Here is a 14,564-nt window from a genome sequence, read left to right on the forward strand (position 1 = left end):
AGGATTTTTCTGGTGTTAAATTTTGTCCAACTCTTCGGGGCGTTGGACAAATTCGGGGAAAATCTGGGTAAATCTGGGGAAAATGTGGGAAAATCCAAAGAAAATCTGGGAAAATCTGAGGACATGTGGGGGAAATCTGGGGAAATGTAGGGAAATCCAGTGAAAATCCAGGGGAAATGTGGGGAAATCCAGGGAAATCTGGGGAAATGTGAAGAAATCCAGGGAAATCTGGAGAAAATCTGGGAAAATCCTGGAAAACCCAGGGACAATCTGCGAAAATCCGGGGAAATTTGGGGAAAACCTGGGGAAATCCAGGGAAATTCGGGGAAAATCTGGGGGAATCCGGGGAAAATCTGGGAAAATGTGGAGAAATCCAGGGGAAATCCAGGGACAATCTGCGAAAATCCGGGGAAATTTGGGGAAAACCTGGGGAAAATCTGGGGAAAATCCAGGGAAATGTGGGAAAATCCGAGGAAAATCTGGGAAAATCTGTGAATCTCTCCCCCTGCTCTCCCCAGGAACGAATTTACAGAATTTTTTGGAATCCCAAACCCAACCTGACCCCTTTGTCTGCCCCTCCAGGTCTCCACTTTGATGGAAGCAACTCCAACACCCCAAAAAAAAAACCCCAAAAAACCCCACAGGAGACAGAAGGGAACCCCAAAACCCCCCAAGACCCCCAAAAAACTTTAGGATTGAGCCCAGAGGAACTCGGGGCTGTGATTTATGGCAGGTAAGGAATGACCCTGATCTCCTGGGATCCTTCCTGGAATTTTTCTGGATAAAAATCCCTCCAGGATTTGGGGAAGGGGCTGGAGCTGGGGAGACTCTGCTGTGCTTTTATCCCCATCCCGAGGTTCTGCACCGGGATATTCCCCATGGATTTTATCCTCATGGATTTTATTTTTATGGATTTTATCCTCGTGGATTTTATTTTTATGGATTTTATTCCTCGTGGATTTTATTCCCATGGATTTTGTGAGAATTTTGGGGTTGCTCAACCCACCCCAGCTCTGCAGTTGGGCCTCAAAAAACTTCCTTGTGGATCCACCCAAATCCTTGGAATTCATCAGGAATCGAGGCTGGACAAGGACCCGGCAGGAATTTGGGGCTGTTTGGGAATTCTGAGGGGGTTTGGGGGTTTTTTTTTGGGTTGGGGAAGGGATGATGGAGGTTTTGGGGTGCCCAAAATGACCCCAAATAAAACCCAGAGGGGGAATTTTCCAGAGTTCAATCCTTGTGTTTCCCATGGGAATTTTGCTGTTGGATCCCTCCCTGCACCTCCTTAATTTTTATTGGAATTAAGCAAAAAAAAATCAGATTTTTTTGCCTGTTATAGCAAAAAAAAAGGGAAAAAATCCCTTTTGGGGAAGCTGCAACAGCCCCCAAATATTCCACGGGAGAGGAGTTGGGATCAGAATTGAGAAGACCCACGGAGGAGCCACAGGAAGGCCCAAAAAAGTGACTTTTTTCTATCCAATTTCTGATTTTTATGTGCAGAGAGGGAGTGGATTCCCTGCTCCGAGTGCAGCCTTCAAAAAAAAAAAAAAAAAAAAAAAATTAAAAAAAAATCTGGAGGTGTTTTAAAAATAATAAAAATAAAGCAAAACTCAAATTAAAACCTGAGTGGCTTCTTCGTTCACGGGAAGGATTTTCCAGCTGAGGAACCAAAATGGGCTTCAAGAAATTCAAATCTTCTTTTGAAAATGAAATAAATTGTGCTTGAAAAAATAAAGGGTAAAAACCAGATCTGTGGAGTGAGAAATTTTGGCTTGCAACCAGATTTTTTTTTTTTTTGTTTAAATAAAAGCTGAAATATATTTTTGAAAAAAAAAAAAATCGAGTGTTTTGCTGTGACTTGTTTTTTAGGGAAAAAAATTTAAATAAATGTATTTTAAATTAGTAAAATCTCCTCAAAATGAGAAAAAAAAAAACCCTTTAAAATTAGGAAAAAAAACCCTTAAAAGGAGAGAAAAAAAAAAAAAAAACAACTTAAAATGAGGAGAAAAAAAAACCTTAAAATGAGAAAAAAAAAACTTAAAATGAGAAAAAAAAACTTAAAATGAGAAAAAAAAACTTTAAATGAGGAAAAAAAACAAACTACAAATGAGGAAAAAAAAAACCTTAAAATGAGAAAAAAAAACACCTTAAAATGAGGAAAAAGCCTCTTAAAATGAGCAAAATCTCATCCTAATGAGCCTTTTTTTGGGGAGAAAAGCCTCCAGCAGGATGAAATTTGGGAGGTCCCTCCATCCCCCCCTGGACCCCCCACCCCGAGTGCGACACAAAAAAATTTAATTCCTCCAGACACTTTTTTTTTTCTTTCTTTCTTTTTAAAATTCTCCTTTTTTTTTTTTTTTTTTTTTTTTGTATTTTTTTTCTGTTGTTTTGTTTTTGTTTTTTACAAAATCTCCTCCCACTGCCGCCGTCCCCAAAAACCCCAAAAACCCCTCCAGGCTCAGCCAGGGCCGTGTCTGTCCCCTTTGTGTCCCCAAAACCTTCCTGGGGTCAACACCCGGGAAAAAATCCCTTGGGAAATGGGAAAATCTCTCAGGATATCAAAAATCCCTTGGGAAATGGGGAAAATCCTTTGGGAAATGGGAAAATCCCTTGGGAAATCCCTAAAAATCCCTTGGGAAATGGGGAAAATCCTTTGGGAAATGGGGGAAATCCCTTGGGAAATGGGGAAATCCCTCGGGAAATAGGGGAAATCCTTTGGGAAATGGGGAAATCCCTTGGGAAATCCCTAAAAATCCCTTGGGAAATCAAAAATCCCTTGGGAAATGGGGAAAATCCCTCAGAAAATCCCTAAAAATCCCTTGGGAAATGGGAAAAAAATCCCTCGGGAAATGGGGAAACCCCTCGGGAAATGGGAAAATCCCTTGGGAAATGGGAAAATCCCTTGGGAAATCCAGGAAATCCCTGGGGATGCAGGAAAAGCTCTGGGGAAACGGGAAAAGGAAAAATCAGGATGGAACCGAGTCCCCCCAGGACAGGAACAGGGAGGGGTTTGGGGGCTTTGGGGGGTTTTGGGGACCCCTGGATGAGGCAGCAGATCCCAGGAATTGTGGAATCTCAGCTGGGAAAAGGCTCAGGGCATTTCAGGGACCCAAACACCCACCCAGGGCTCAAAGAACTGGGGAATTATTCCCGGGAATTTCCCCCGGAAGAGGAGTCGGGTTCACATTGGCTCTCTCAGGGTCCCCATAGTGCAAAACCAGAGCCCGGGGGTGCCCCAAAAATTCCTCGGGACGGTCCAAAAAATTCCTTGGGGTGCTCCAAAAATTCCTCGGGATGCTTCAAAAATTCCTCGGGGTGCTCCAGAAATTCCTCAGGACGTTCTGAGCCTTCCTCAGGACCCCCCAAAAGTTCCTTGGGATGCTCCAAAATTTCCTCAGGGGTGCTCCAAAACTTCCTGGGGATGCTCCGAGTCTTCCTCAGGATCCCCCAAAAATTTCTCAGGATGCTCCAAAATTTCCTCGGGATGGTCCAAAATTTCTTGGGGTGCTCTGAAACTTCCTGGGGATGCTCTGAACCTTCCTCAGGATGCTCCAAGCCTTCCTTGGGGTGCTCCAAATATTTCTTGGGATGCTCCAGACCCTCCCATGCCCTGTGAGCTCCTGGCCCTGTCCCTGTCACCCCCAGCAGGGCGAGGGGAACCTTTGGAGATTCCTTTGGGAACCCATCCCGTCCCCACCGAGCAAATCCTGGGATTCTCCTCCCAGGCCCAAGTGGTCCCAGTGTCCATCCCAATGTCCAGCCCTTCCCAGGGAGAGGATCCCGGGGGTCTGGGGGGGTTCACACTCCCCAAAAGTCCCGAAATTGGGGAGGGGGCTGCGGGCTCGGGGCTCTCCGTGGTCCCACGTCCCTTCCAGGAGTCCATTGGGAGCCCAGGGTGGGGACAAACCGGGGACTGTCCCCTCGTCCTGTCACTGGTTCATGGGCTCCTCCTGCTCCATCGGCTCCTCCTGCGCCCTGTGACGGGAATGGGACATGTCAGGGGCCGGCAGGGACACGGTGACAGTGACAAAAGGGAGGGGACAAGGAGGGGACACTGCTGGCAGGAGGATCTGGTCTGGTTTTCACTCAGCGCTGGATTTATCCAGACCCTGAGCTCCAGAACCTCCTCCAGGGTTGAGGGGACACATCCCTGCCCTGCTGCCACCACCCCCCCCAGGGCACAGGGGGGTCCTGGGGATGTCACCTCTTGTCCACCATGACGGCCACCGAGAGGGACGCCAGGGCTGTCACCGTCTCCACCTCGTCGGCCTCGTGGTGCTGGGCCTCGAGGAAGGAACAGCTCAGCTTGGAGGCAAAACGCTGCACGGCCACCCAGTATTTACCTGTGGGACAACAGGGGACAGCTGGGGATGGCCTGGGGACACCGGGACATGGGGGACCGGGACAGGGATAGCTCAGGACAGGGCTGGCCCAGGACAGGGGTGTCCCAGGTTAGGGGTGGCCAAGATTAGGGATATCTCAGGTTAGGGATGACCCAGGACAGGGATATCCAAGGACAAGAATAGCCCAGATTAAGGGTGTCCAGGGACAGGGGTGGCCCAGGACAGAGGTGTGCCAGATTAGAGGTGTCAAAGGTTAGGGGTGTCCAAGATTAGGGATATTCCACGTTAGGGATGTCCCAGGACAGAGATATCCAAGGACAGAGGTGTCTCAGGACAGGGATAGCCCAGGACAGGGATGTCCCATGTCCCATCTTAGGGCTGTCCCGGGACAGGGGTGTCCTGGGACAGGGGTATCCAGGGACAGGGCTGTCCCGGGACAGAGGTGTCCCAGGACAGGGGTGTCCCAGGTTAGGGCTGTCCCAGGTTAGGGACAGCCTGGAGAGGGATATCCCAGGTTTCTGGGCTCCCCTTACACTGAACACACACTTGAGGCACCCCCTCCCACGATGATGACAATGACAATGACAATGATGGGGTCCCCCTCCCAGGATCTCTGAGGCCCAGTGAGGACCTTCAGGGTCCCCCCCATGTCCCCAACCCGTCCCTCACTCACTCTGGACCTGGATCACGGCCTCCAGCGAGCGCACGGCGTTGGCATTGGGCTTCTGCCTCACGCTCTCCTCGGGGAGCGGCTCCGGCTGCGGGACACGGGGACATGGGGACATCAGGGGACATCAGGGGACATGGGGGACACCAGGGGACATCAGGGGACATCAGGAGTCACAGGGGTCACAGGGGACACCAGGGGACATCAGGGGGGTCACAGGGGACATCAGGGGACACAGGGGTTCACAGAGGGGTCACAGAGGGGTAACAGGAGGTGGTGGCACCAGGGGACACAGGGGGATCACTGGGGGTGGTGGTACCAGGGGACACGGGAACACCAGGGGACACAGGGGGGACACAGGGGGTCACAGGGGGTGGTGGCACCAGGGGACATGGGGGACATAGTGGGGACAGAGGGGGTGGTGGCACCAGGGGACACTGGGGGGTCACGGGGTGGTGGCACTGGGGGTTCACAGGGGTGACAGGGGTGGTGATACCAGGGGACACTGGGGGGTCACAGAGGTGGTGGCACCAGGGGGACACTGGAGGGTCACAGGGGTGACAGGGACAGTGACACAGGCCCGGGGCCAGCCCTGCCCTCACCTCGTGGCCCAGCAGGACGGACACACAGGCCTCGGAGGCGTCACAAATGGCCGTGAGGTCGTGCCCCCCCTCCAGGGCCAGCACCACGGCCCCCCCGGCCAGCCCCATCAGCTGCTTGGTCATGTAGCCAAAACCTGGGGGACAGAGCCCGGAACGTCACCTCCCCCTGCCCAAATCCCACCCCAAAACCTCCTGGGCTTCCCCCAGGAGTGCTCACCTCTTAGAGGACAAATATTTGTATTATCAAACTGTGCCATCTGACAATTTTTATACAACAACCATCAATTTTTTCTGTTACTGGCAAATAAAAATAGTTGTAAAAAATTTTAAAATATTAGAATATTTATCTGACCATTCAAAACCCATCCACAAACAACTTCAGAGAGATTTAACGAATCAAATTAAAACAAGCAATAAATCTTAGCTAGATAAGTTGTTTAAAAAATAAACCTTAGCTAAAAAAAGCTTTTGCACCTTAGCTAAAAAAAGCTTTACAAAAATAGGTTTATGAGTATTAATTGTTATATTAATTTCATTATATTATTATTATATAATATATCATTATATAATAATATGTAAATAATATATGATAATATATATTATTTATATAATATATAATACATATAATATATGTGATATATAATCTATAATATATTATATATAATAATATATATAATATATAGTAATAAATATGTTATTCTATAATAATATATAATAATATATTTCATATAACTAATAAATATATATTATATATTTTATGATGTATTTTATATTTTATAATATTTATTTAATAATATTATAATATCATAATTTTGCCCCCAGAAGGGGACACCCCATCCAAAAAGGGGACATCCCAAGAGGGGACACCCCACCCCAGGAGGGGACATTCCACCCCAAAAGGGGACACACCCCCCGGTGCCCCCCCCTTACACTTGGCGGACACTTTGTACCCCCCCAGGGGGGGCGGGTGGCCCTCGGCAGCATCGAACCCCGCCGAGACCAGAACCACGTCCGGGCTGAACTCCTGAGCGATGGGCATCACCACCGTCCTGGGGAGGGGGAGAGGGTCAGAAAAATGGGGATGGGGAGAGGGGTCGGGGGGGAAAAGGGGATGAGGAGAGGGGTCACAAAAATGGGGATGGGCAATGGGGTCAGGGGGAAAAGGGGTGGGGAGTGGGGTCAGAAAAATGGGGATGGGCAATGGGGTCAGGGGGAAAAGGGGTGGGGAGTGGGGTCAGCCCCATATGGGGGAAAAGGGGATGGAGAGAGGGGTCAGACCCACATGAAGAAAGGGGGATGGGGAGTGGGATCAGCTCCATATGGGGGAAAAGGGGATGGGGAGAGGAGCTGGGGGAAAAGGGGATGAGGAACAGGGTCAGGGGGAAATGGGGATGGGGAGAAGGGTCAGGGGGAAAAAGGAGTGAGGAGTGGGGTCAGCCCCATATGGGGGAAAGAGGCGGGGAATGGGGTCAGACCTATATGGGGGAAAAGTGGATGGGGAAAAGGGTCAGTCCCACACAGGGAGGGGGAAAAGGGGATGAGGAATGGGGTCAGACCCATGTGGGGGGAAAGGGGATGGGGAGTGGGGAGTGGGGTCAGCTCCATATGGGGAAAAGGGGATGGGATATGGGGTTGGGAGGGAAAGGGGATGAGGAGTGGGGTCAGCCCCGTGTGGGGGGAAAGGGGGTGAGGAGTGGGGTCAGTGAGAAAAAGGGGATGGGGAGTGGGGTCAGACCCATGTGGGGGAAAAGGGGATGGGGAGCACGGTTGGGGGGGAAAAAGGGGATGGGGAATGGGGTCAGCCCCATGTGGGGGAAAAGGGGATGGGATATGGGGTTGGGAGGGAAAAGGGGATGGGATGCGGGGTCAGCCCCAGAAAGGAGGAGGGAAAAGGAGATGAGGGACAGGCCCAGCCCCACCCAGACCCCCGGGCAGGGACAGGGGGACAGGCAGTACCTGAAGGCCGCCAGGTACTCGGGGTCCCCCATGGGGGGGTCGAGCCCCCCAGCCCAGGCCACGTTGACGTTGAAGCCCTCGCCGGGCCCGGCGCCCACCTGGGGGGGAACAGGGACAGGGTGAGGCCGGGAGGGGTCCCCAGGGATGTCCCCAGGCTGGGGGAGGCGAGGGGGGTCCCAAACCCCTGTCCTGTGCCATGGGAAGGTTTTCAGGGGTCCCAACCCTGTCCTGTGCCATTGGAAGGTGTTCAGGGGTCCCAAATCCCTGTCCTCTGCCATGGGAAGGTGTTCAGGAGTCCCAACTGTGTCCTCTGCCACGGGAGTGTGTTTGGGGGTCCCAAATCCCTGTCCTCTGCCATGGGAGGGTGTTCAGGGGTCCCAAACCCCTGTCCTGTGCCACAGCAGCACCAGCAGAATTTTCCTGCCATTCCCACCCCTGTTCTGGGATCTTGGGGTGCCCCAGGCCGGCTCAGGGGGGAAAATGATCCCCCAGGGATGGGAAATGGCCCCCAGGGGCTCCTGCTCAGCCCTGCCCTGTGTCCTGCTGTTTGTCCCCTTTGTTTTGTCACCTCCTGTCCCCTCTCTCACCTCATCGGCGGCTCCGCTGCCCGGGAAGAAATTCCCGTCATCGTGTCTGTGCAGGGAGATGTAGAGAACCTCGGGGTCCCTGTAGAAAATCTGCTGAGTCCCGTTGCCGTGGTGAACATCCTGCAGGGAGGGGTTGTTTTCATGCTTTTTTCTTTAATTTAATTTTTTTTTTTTTTTTAATTTAAGGCAGTTTTCTTTCTCACTGTTGATTTCCGAATAAATCTTTTAGAACATTCATTTTCGGGGTTTTTTGGGGTTTGTTTTGTTTTGTTTTGCTTTGTTTTGGGTTTTTTTTGGTTTTTTTTTTCTTTTGGGTTTTTTTCTGTTGTTGTTGTTGTTGTTGTTGTTTTTTGGGGGGGGGGTTGGTTTTTTGTTTTGTTTTTTTTTTGGTTTGGGTTTTTTTTGTTTGGTTTGTTTTGGGATTTTTTTGGTTTTGCTTTTCATTTGGAGAGGATTTTGGCAGCTCTGGGGCAGCTCCAGAACCTCAAGAAGCCCAAAGCAGCCAGGTCTGGGTGGCCCCAACCCAGGATCTGCTCCTGCTCCCCCATCCTGAAAACCCCCAAAATCCGGGGCAGGGATGGAGCAGCGACCCCAAAACCTGAAACAGGGATGGAGCAGTGACCCCAAACCCCCCAAAACCCAGAGCAGGGAGGGAACAGTGACCCCAAAACCCCAAAACTTGGAGCAAGGATGGAGCAGTGACCCCAAACCCGGGGCAGGGACAACCCCAGGTGGTTCCAGCCACATTCCCACAACGATCCAGAGCAGGAATTTCCCCTGGGGACACTCTGGGGACACTCTGGGGACACAGGGGGGACTCACCCAGTCCACGATGAGGATCTTGCTGAGTTTCCCCTTCTGCTGCAGCTGCCGGGCAGCGATGGCCACCGAGTTAAAGAAGCAGAATCCCCTGGGGAGAGGGTGGGGGTCACCCCTGGGGCCCCTCCTGAGCTGCCCCAGGACAGGGATGGCTCCCAGGGGAGGATTTTGGGGTCTTTTTGAGGCCTGGAGATGCTTTTGGGGGTCCCCAAAAGGGAAGGGAAGGGAGAAGGGGAAGGGGAAGGGGAAGGGGAAGGGTCTTACATGGCCGTGGAAGGATCCGCGTGGTGTCCGGGTGGTCGCACCACGGCAAAGCCGTTCTGGGGACAGAGCAGAGGTCAGGGGTCACACTGTCACCCCCTGGGTCACACTTGCCATCTCCAGGGTCACACACAGCCTGTGGCCCCACTGTCACACGGCCACACAGCCCTGGGAGCCCAGGATGTGGGGTGACACCACCCTGAGACCCTTGGCCATGGGGGTGACACCATCCTGGGACCCCCAACCACGGGGTGACACCCTCCTGGGACCCCTGCCCATGGGGTGACACCACCTTGGGACCCTTGGCCATGGGGTGACACCACCTTGGGACCCCCAACCATGGGGGTGACACCATCCTGGGACCCTTGGCCATGGGGTGACACCACCTTGGGACCCCCAATCATGAGGTGACACCACCCTGGGACCCCCAACCATGGGGCAACACCACCTTGGGACCCCCAACCATGGGGTGACACACCCCTGGGATTCCCAGCTTTGGGGTGACACCACCTTGGGACCTCCAACCATGGGGTGACACCACCCTGGGTCCCCCCAAGCCCCCCGTACCTTCAGCTCCCTGGTGGCCACCTTGAAGGCCAGCTCGGTGACGCTGCCCGCGGCCCAGCGCGCCGCGTTGGACGAGTGCAGCTCGTTCCAGATGGTGTCACTGTCCACCTGCCCAGGGGGACATCGGTCACAGGGGACACCAAGGGACATCCACAGCCTCACCCATCAGCAGTCCTGTGCCACCCAAAGGTGACATTGTGCCACCCCAACATTCTCCTCCTGCCCAGCCCTTTCCTCTTTACCTTCTTTTATTTTAACGTTTAACCAAAAACATCTCGGTTTGACCACGTCAGAGCCGGGGAAAATTCAAAAATTCTCTTCTGATGGGAGGGGCTGAGTGTGAGCTCCCCGTGCCCAGAGGGGGCAGCTGCAGCCCCCCAGAACAGAGCAGGGAGAGGAGGCAGAGCAGGGAAAGCAGAGCTGGGCCCGGCACGGCGGGCAAGGACAGGAGCAGAGCCAGAAGAGGCAGCAGGAAGGCGCCGAGGGAAAGAGCCCCTTCCTGAAAGAGACAGACAGGACAGGGACAGGGACAGGGACAGGGACAGGGACAGGGACAGGGACAGAGGAGAAGGCAGAGTGAGTGCAGAGGAACCGGCAGGGAAAGCTGGGAATGGAGAGGAGAGGAGGGACGAGCTGCTGTCCCCATGTCACTGCTGTCCCTGTCCCCATGTCACTGCTGTCCCTGTGTCACTGCTGTCCCTGTGTCACTGTTGTCCCCAGGTCACTGTTGTCCCCATCCCCAGGTCACTGCTGTCCCTGGGTCACTGCTGTCCCTATCTCCGTGTCACTGCTGTCCCCATGTCACTGCTGTCCCCATGTCACTGCTGCCCTCTCTCAGTGGGGACTGCTGTGCCCTCGGGGGGCTCTGGATGGAGGATCCCCTTCCAGACCTTCCCAAGGACTGGGAGCAGCTCAGATCCAACAGCTCCATCAAAGCTGGGCAGCCCAGAGGCTTCGGGAGCTGCCCCGAGACCCCTGAGGGGCCAAAAGGGAACAGCCCTGCCCAAAACCCCGAGTAGGGATGGAGCAGTGACCCCAAACCCAGAGCAGGGATAGAGCAGTGACCCCAATCCCCCAAAACCCAGAGCAGAGATGGAGCAGTGACCCCAATCCCCCAAAATCCACAGTAGGGATGGAGCAGTGGCCCCAAAACTCAGAGCAGGGATGGAGCAGTGACCCCAAAACTTGGTAGAGATGGAGAACTCACCTCCACCCCTCAAACACCCCTCCCAAAACCCAAAATCCAGACCAAGGATGGAGCAGTGACCCCAAAACCCAGATCAGGAATGTAAAACTCACCCCCACCCCTCCACAGGGCAGCATCACAAACGTCCTCTGGGACAGAATCCCTGCGGAGAGAGCGGTGACACGGTGACACCTCAGGGCTGGGACAAGGGGACCAGGCTGTGCCCAGCAGCCACGGGAGCCACCCCCAGGGCTGGGGGACAGGTGACAGGGCTGGGGACACCCACCTGCCAGCTTCCCGTTGTCCAGTTTGAGGCGGTTGAGGGGGTTGGTGCCGTAGAGCAGCACGTGGCGCTCGCTGTGGACACACTGCAGCTCCTCCAGGGTGGCCTTGCGGCCCCGCAGGCACTGTGGGGACACGGCTGTCACCGGGGCAGGGGACACGCAGGGGGCTGTGCTGCTGTCCCCTCGTCCTGCTGTGCCCCCCATCCTGCTGTCCCCCTGTCCTGCTGTTTTCCCCCCTGTCCCCCCTGTCCTGCTGTCCCTCTGTCCTGCTGTCCCCCTGTCCCTCTGTCCTGCTGTCCCCTTGTCCTGCTGTCCCTCTGTCCTGCTGTCCCCCTGTCCCTCTGTCTCCCTCTGTCCTGCTGTCCCCCCTGTCCTGCTGTCCCTCTGTCCTGCTGTCCCCTTGTCCTGCTGTCCCTCTGTCCTGCTGTCCCCCTGTCCTTCTGTCTCCCTCTGTCCTGCTGTCCTCCTGTCCTGCTGTCCCCCTGTCTTGCTGTCCCCCCCATCCTGCTGTCCCCCTGTCCCCCTGTCCTGCTGTCCCCCCCTGTCCTGCTGTCCCCCTGTCCCCCCTGTCCTGCTGTCCCCCCCTGTCCCCCTGTCCTGCTGTCCCCCCCTGTCCTGCTGTCCCCCTGTCCCCCCTGTCCTGCTGTCCCCCCCTGTCCCCCTGTCCTGCTGTCCCCCCCTGTCCTGCTGTCCCCCCTGTCCTGCTGTCCCCCCTGTCCTCCTGCCCCCCCTGTCCCCCCTGTCCTGGGATCAGGAGGGATGGAATGGGCTCAGGAGGGACAGGAATGGGATCAGGAGGGATGGGATGTGATCAGGAGGGATGGAATGGGATTGGGAAGGATGGGAATGGGATCGGGAGGGACGGGAATGGGATTGGAGGGATGGAGGTGGGATCAGGAGGGGTGGAAATGGGATCAGGATGGATGGGAATGGGATCAGCATGGACGGGAAGAGGATCTGGAGGGGTGGAAATGGGATGGGGAGGAATGGAATGGGATCAGAAGGGGTGAAGGTGGGATCGGGAGGGATGGGATGTGATCAGGAGGGACGGAATGGGATTGGAGGGATGGAATGGGCTCAGGAGGGATGGGATGTGATCAGGAGGGATAGGATGTGATCAGGAGAGATGGAATGGGATCAGAGGGACAGGAATGGGATCAGAGGGACAGAGGCAGGCCCGGCCTCCCAGCTCACCTCGCAGCGGCCGCGCAGGCCGCGCTCCTGCAGGCGGGACCAGATGCTCTGGATCCTCCCGGCGTGCTCGGGGTGGTTGCTGTTGTCCCCGCAGGAGCACTGGTGCTTCAGCATCACCGAGTCGTACACCAGCCCTGCCGGGCACGGCCACAGCTCAGAGCTGCTCCCTCAGCTCTCAGGGACCCCAAATACTGACCCAAGTCCCCCCAAACCTGGGAGCCCCAAACCTGTGAGATCCTGCCCCAAACCTGGGAGATCCTGCCCCAAACCATGGGACATTCTCCCCCACATCTGTGAAGATCCTGCCCCAAATAATGGGAGATTCTGCCCCAAACCTGCAAGATTATGCCCCAAATCATGGGAAATTCTGCCCCAAATCATGGGAGATCCTTCCCCAAATCACGGAATATTCTGCCCCAAATCATGGGAGATCCTCCTCCAAACCTGTGAGATCCTCCCCAAACCCCCAGGTGCTTTGTCCCACCCGCCCTGCACTCCCAGGAGAGCTGTCCCAGGAATGCAGTCAGGGGCCAGGTGGGCAAACCCTGCCTGGAAATCCACCCCAGATAAGGAGAAAGGATCCCCCCACCACCTCCAGCCCTCTCCTGGCACTCCCAAAACTCCAGGAATGACCAGGAGCTGCCCCGGGGACATCCCCAGGTCCCCTCCTGTCCCCAACCCAGCCGTGACAACCCCTCAGGTGTGGCCTTACCTGTGGTGAAGTGTGGCTTGGGCGGCTGCTCCTGCACGGGCAGGGACAGGGCCTTGGTGTCCTGGGCAGGGAGGGACACGGTGGTGGCCGTGGCTGGGGACGACTGAGCCCTGGACAGGGGCCGGTGGCCGGGGGGCACCACGGGGGGGTCGGCCAGGGGCTGGCGCTTGAGGAGCTGCTGCTGCACCCGCTGGAAGGAGTCCCACAGGAAGGCCTGGGGGGACAGGGCACCGTGAGGGGTCTGGGCATGGGCACAAATCCCTGGGTGTGGTCACAACCCCCCGGACATGGTCACAACCCCCTGGACATGTCATATCTCTCTGGACGTGGTCACAACTCCTTGGACATGGTCACAGTTCTCTGGACACAGTCACAATCCCCTGGGCTTGGTCACATCTCCCTGGACATGGTCACAGCTCTCTGGACATAGTCACAACCCTATGAACATGGTGACATCTCTCTGGACATGGTCACACCTCTCTGCATGTGGTCACAACCCTCTGGACACGGTCACAACCCCCTGGACACGGTGACACCTCCCCAGGTGCCCTGCTTGGTGTGTCCAGAGCTGGATCCAGGAGCTGCTCCGGGCTCGGGGCAGGGACAGGACAGGACAGGACGGGACAGGATGGGATGGGACGGGACAGGACAGGATGGGACAGGACAGGACAGGACAGGACAGGACAGGACAGGACAGGACAGGACAGGATGGGATAGACAGGACAGGCAGGGCTGTCCCAGCATCTGCTGCTCCCTGCCGGTTCAGCCCTGCAGTGACAGCAGCGATGGCACAGAGCCGGCAATTTGGGGACAAACCCCGGCAATTTGGGGACAAAATCCATTCATTTGGGGACAATGCCCAGCGATCTGGGGACAATCCCCAGTCGTGCTGACACCAGGGGTGTCCCTGTGAGCTGTCCCGGGGCTCCAGGACGCTGTCCCCATGTCCCCATGTCCCCGTGTCCCGTGTCCCGTGTCCCCATGTCCCCGTGTCCCGTGTCCCCATGTCCCCGTGTCCCCATGTCCCTGTGTCCCCCTGTCCCCATGTCCCCCTGTCCCCATGTCCCCACCCCTCCCGTACCTGCTGCAGCACCAGCTCCTCCTGGGGCTGCCCCACCTTGGGGGTCCTTTCGGGCTCCTTCCCGCTGCTGCCGGGCCTGGGGGGCTCCCCCCGGCTCCTGGCGGGGTCCCCACCCTCGGCTGGGACCTCCGGGAGTGTCCCCTCGGCTTCCATGTCCTCGGAGGACGGGATCTGCCTCAGCCGGGGCTTCTCGCTGGGCTTGGCCATGCGCTGGGGACAGCGACCGTTGTCATTTAATTGCGTTTAAGGTTTAATTACATCCAAGGTTTAATTACCTCTAAGGTTTATAATATCTAAGTGAACAA

The 14,564-nt window shown here is 55.4% G+C and overlaps 1 protein-coding gene across 1 annotated transcript in view; it reads right to left on the reverse strand.

The window, feature by feature from the left end:
* Positions 1-3,861: 3,861 nt before the first annotated feature.
* Positions 3,862-14,564, reverse strand: part of HDAC7 (histone deacetylase 7) — a 40,386-nt gene continuing 29,683 nt past the window's right edge. The window contains exons 11-25 of the mRNA XM_083881096.1: positions 14,260-14,469; positions 13,179-13,392; positions 12,467-12,600; positions 11,275-11,395; positions 11,102-11,151; positions 9,803-9,910; positions 9,239-9,294; positions 8,978-9,065; positions 8,156-8,275; positions 7,569-7,666; positions 6,543-6,661; positions 5,613-5,746; positions 5,017-5,101; positions 4,205-4,343; positions 3,862-3,975 (exon numbers count right to left, since the gene is read on the reverse strand). Coding sequence (XP_083737222.1) covers positions 3,930-3,975; positions 4,205-4,343; positions 5,017-5,101; positions 5,613-5,746; positions 6,543-6,661; positions 7,569-7,666; positions 8,156-8,275; positions 8,978-9,065; positions 9,239-9,294; positions 9,803-9,910; positions 11,102-11,151; positions 11,275-11,395; positions 12,467-12,600; positions 13,179-13,392; positions 14,260-14,469 — 1,722 coding nt within the window. The 3' untranslated portion in view covers positions 3,862-3,929. The remainder of the gene's footprint in view (positions 3,976-4,204; positions 4,344-5,016; positions 5,102-5,612; positions 5,747-6,542; positions 6,662-7,568; positions 7,667-8,155; positions 8,276-8,977; positions 9,066-9,238; positions 9,295-9,802; positions 9,911-11,101; positions 11,152-11,274; positions 11,396-12,466; positions 12,601-13,178; positions 13,393-14,259; positions 14,470-14,564) is intronic.

Source organism: Zosterops lateralis (genome assembly GCF_965231275.1).
Source record: "Zosterops lateralis genome assembly, chromosome: 32".
NCBI classification, from domain to species: Eukaryota; Metazoa; Chordata; class Aves; order Passeriformes; family Zosteropidae; genus Zosterops; species Zosterops lateralis.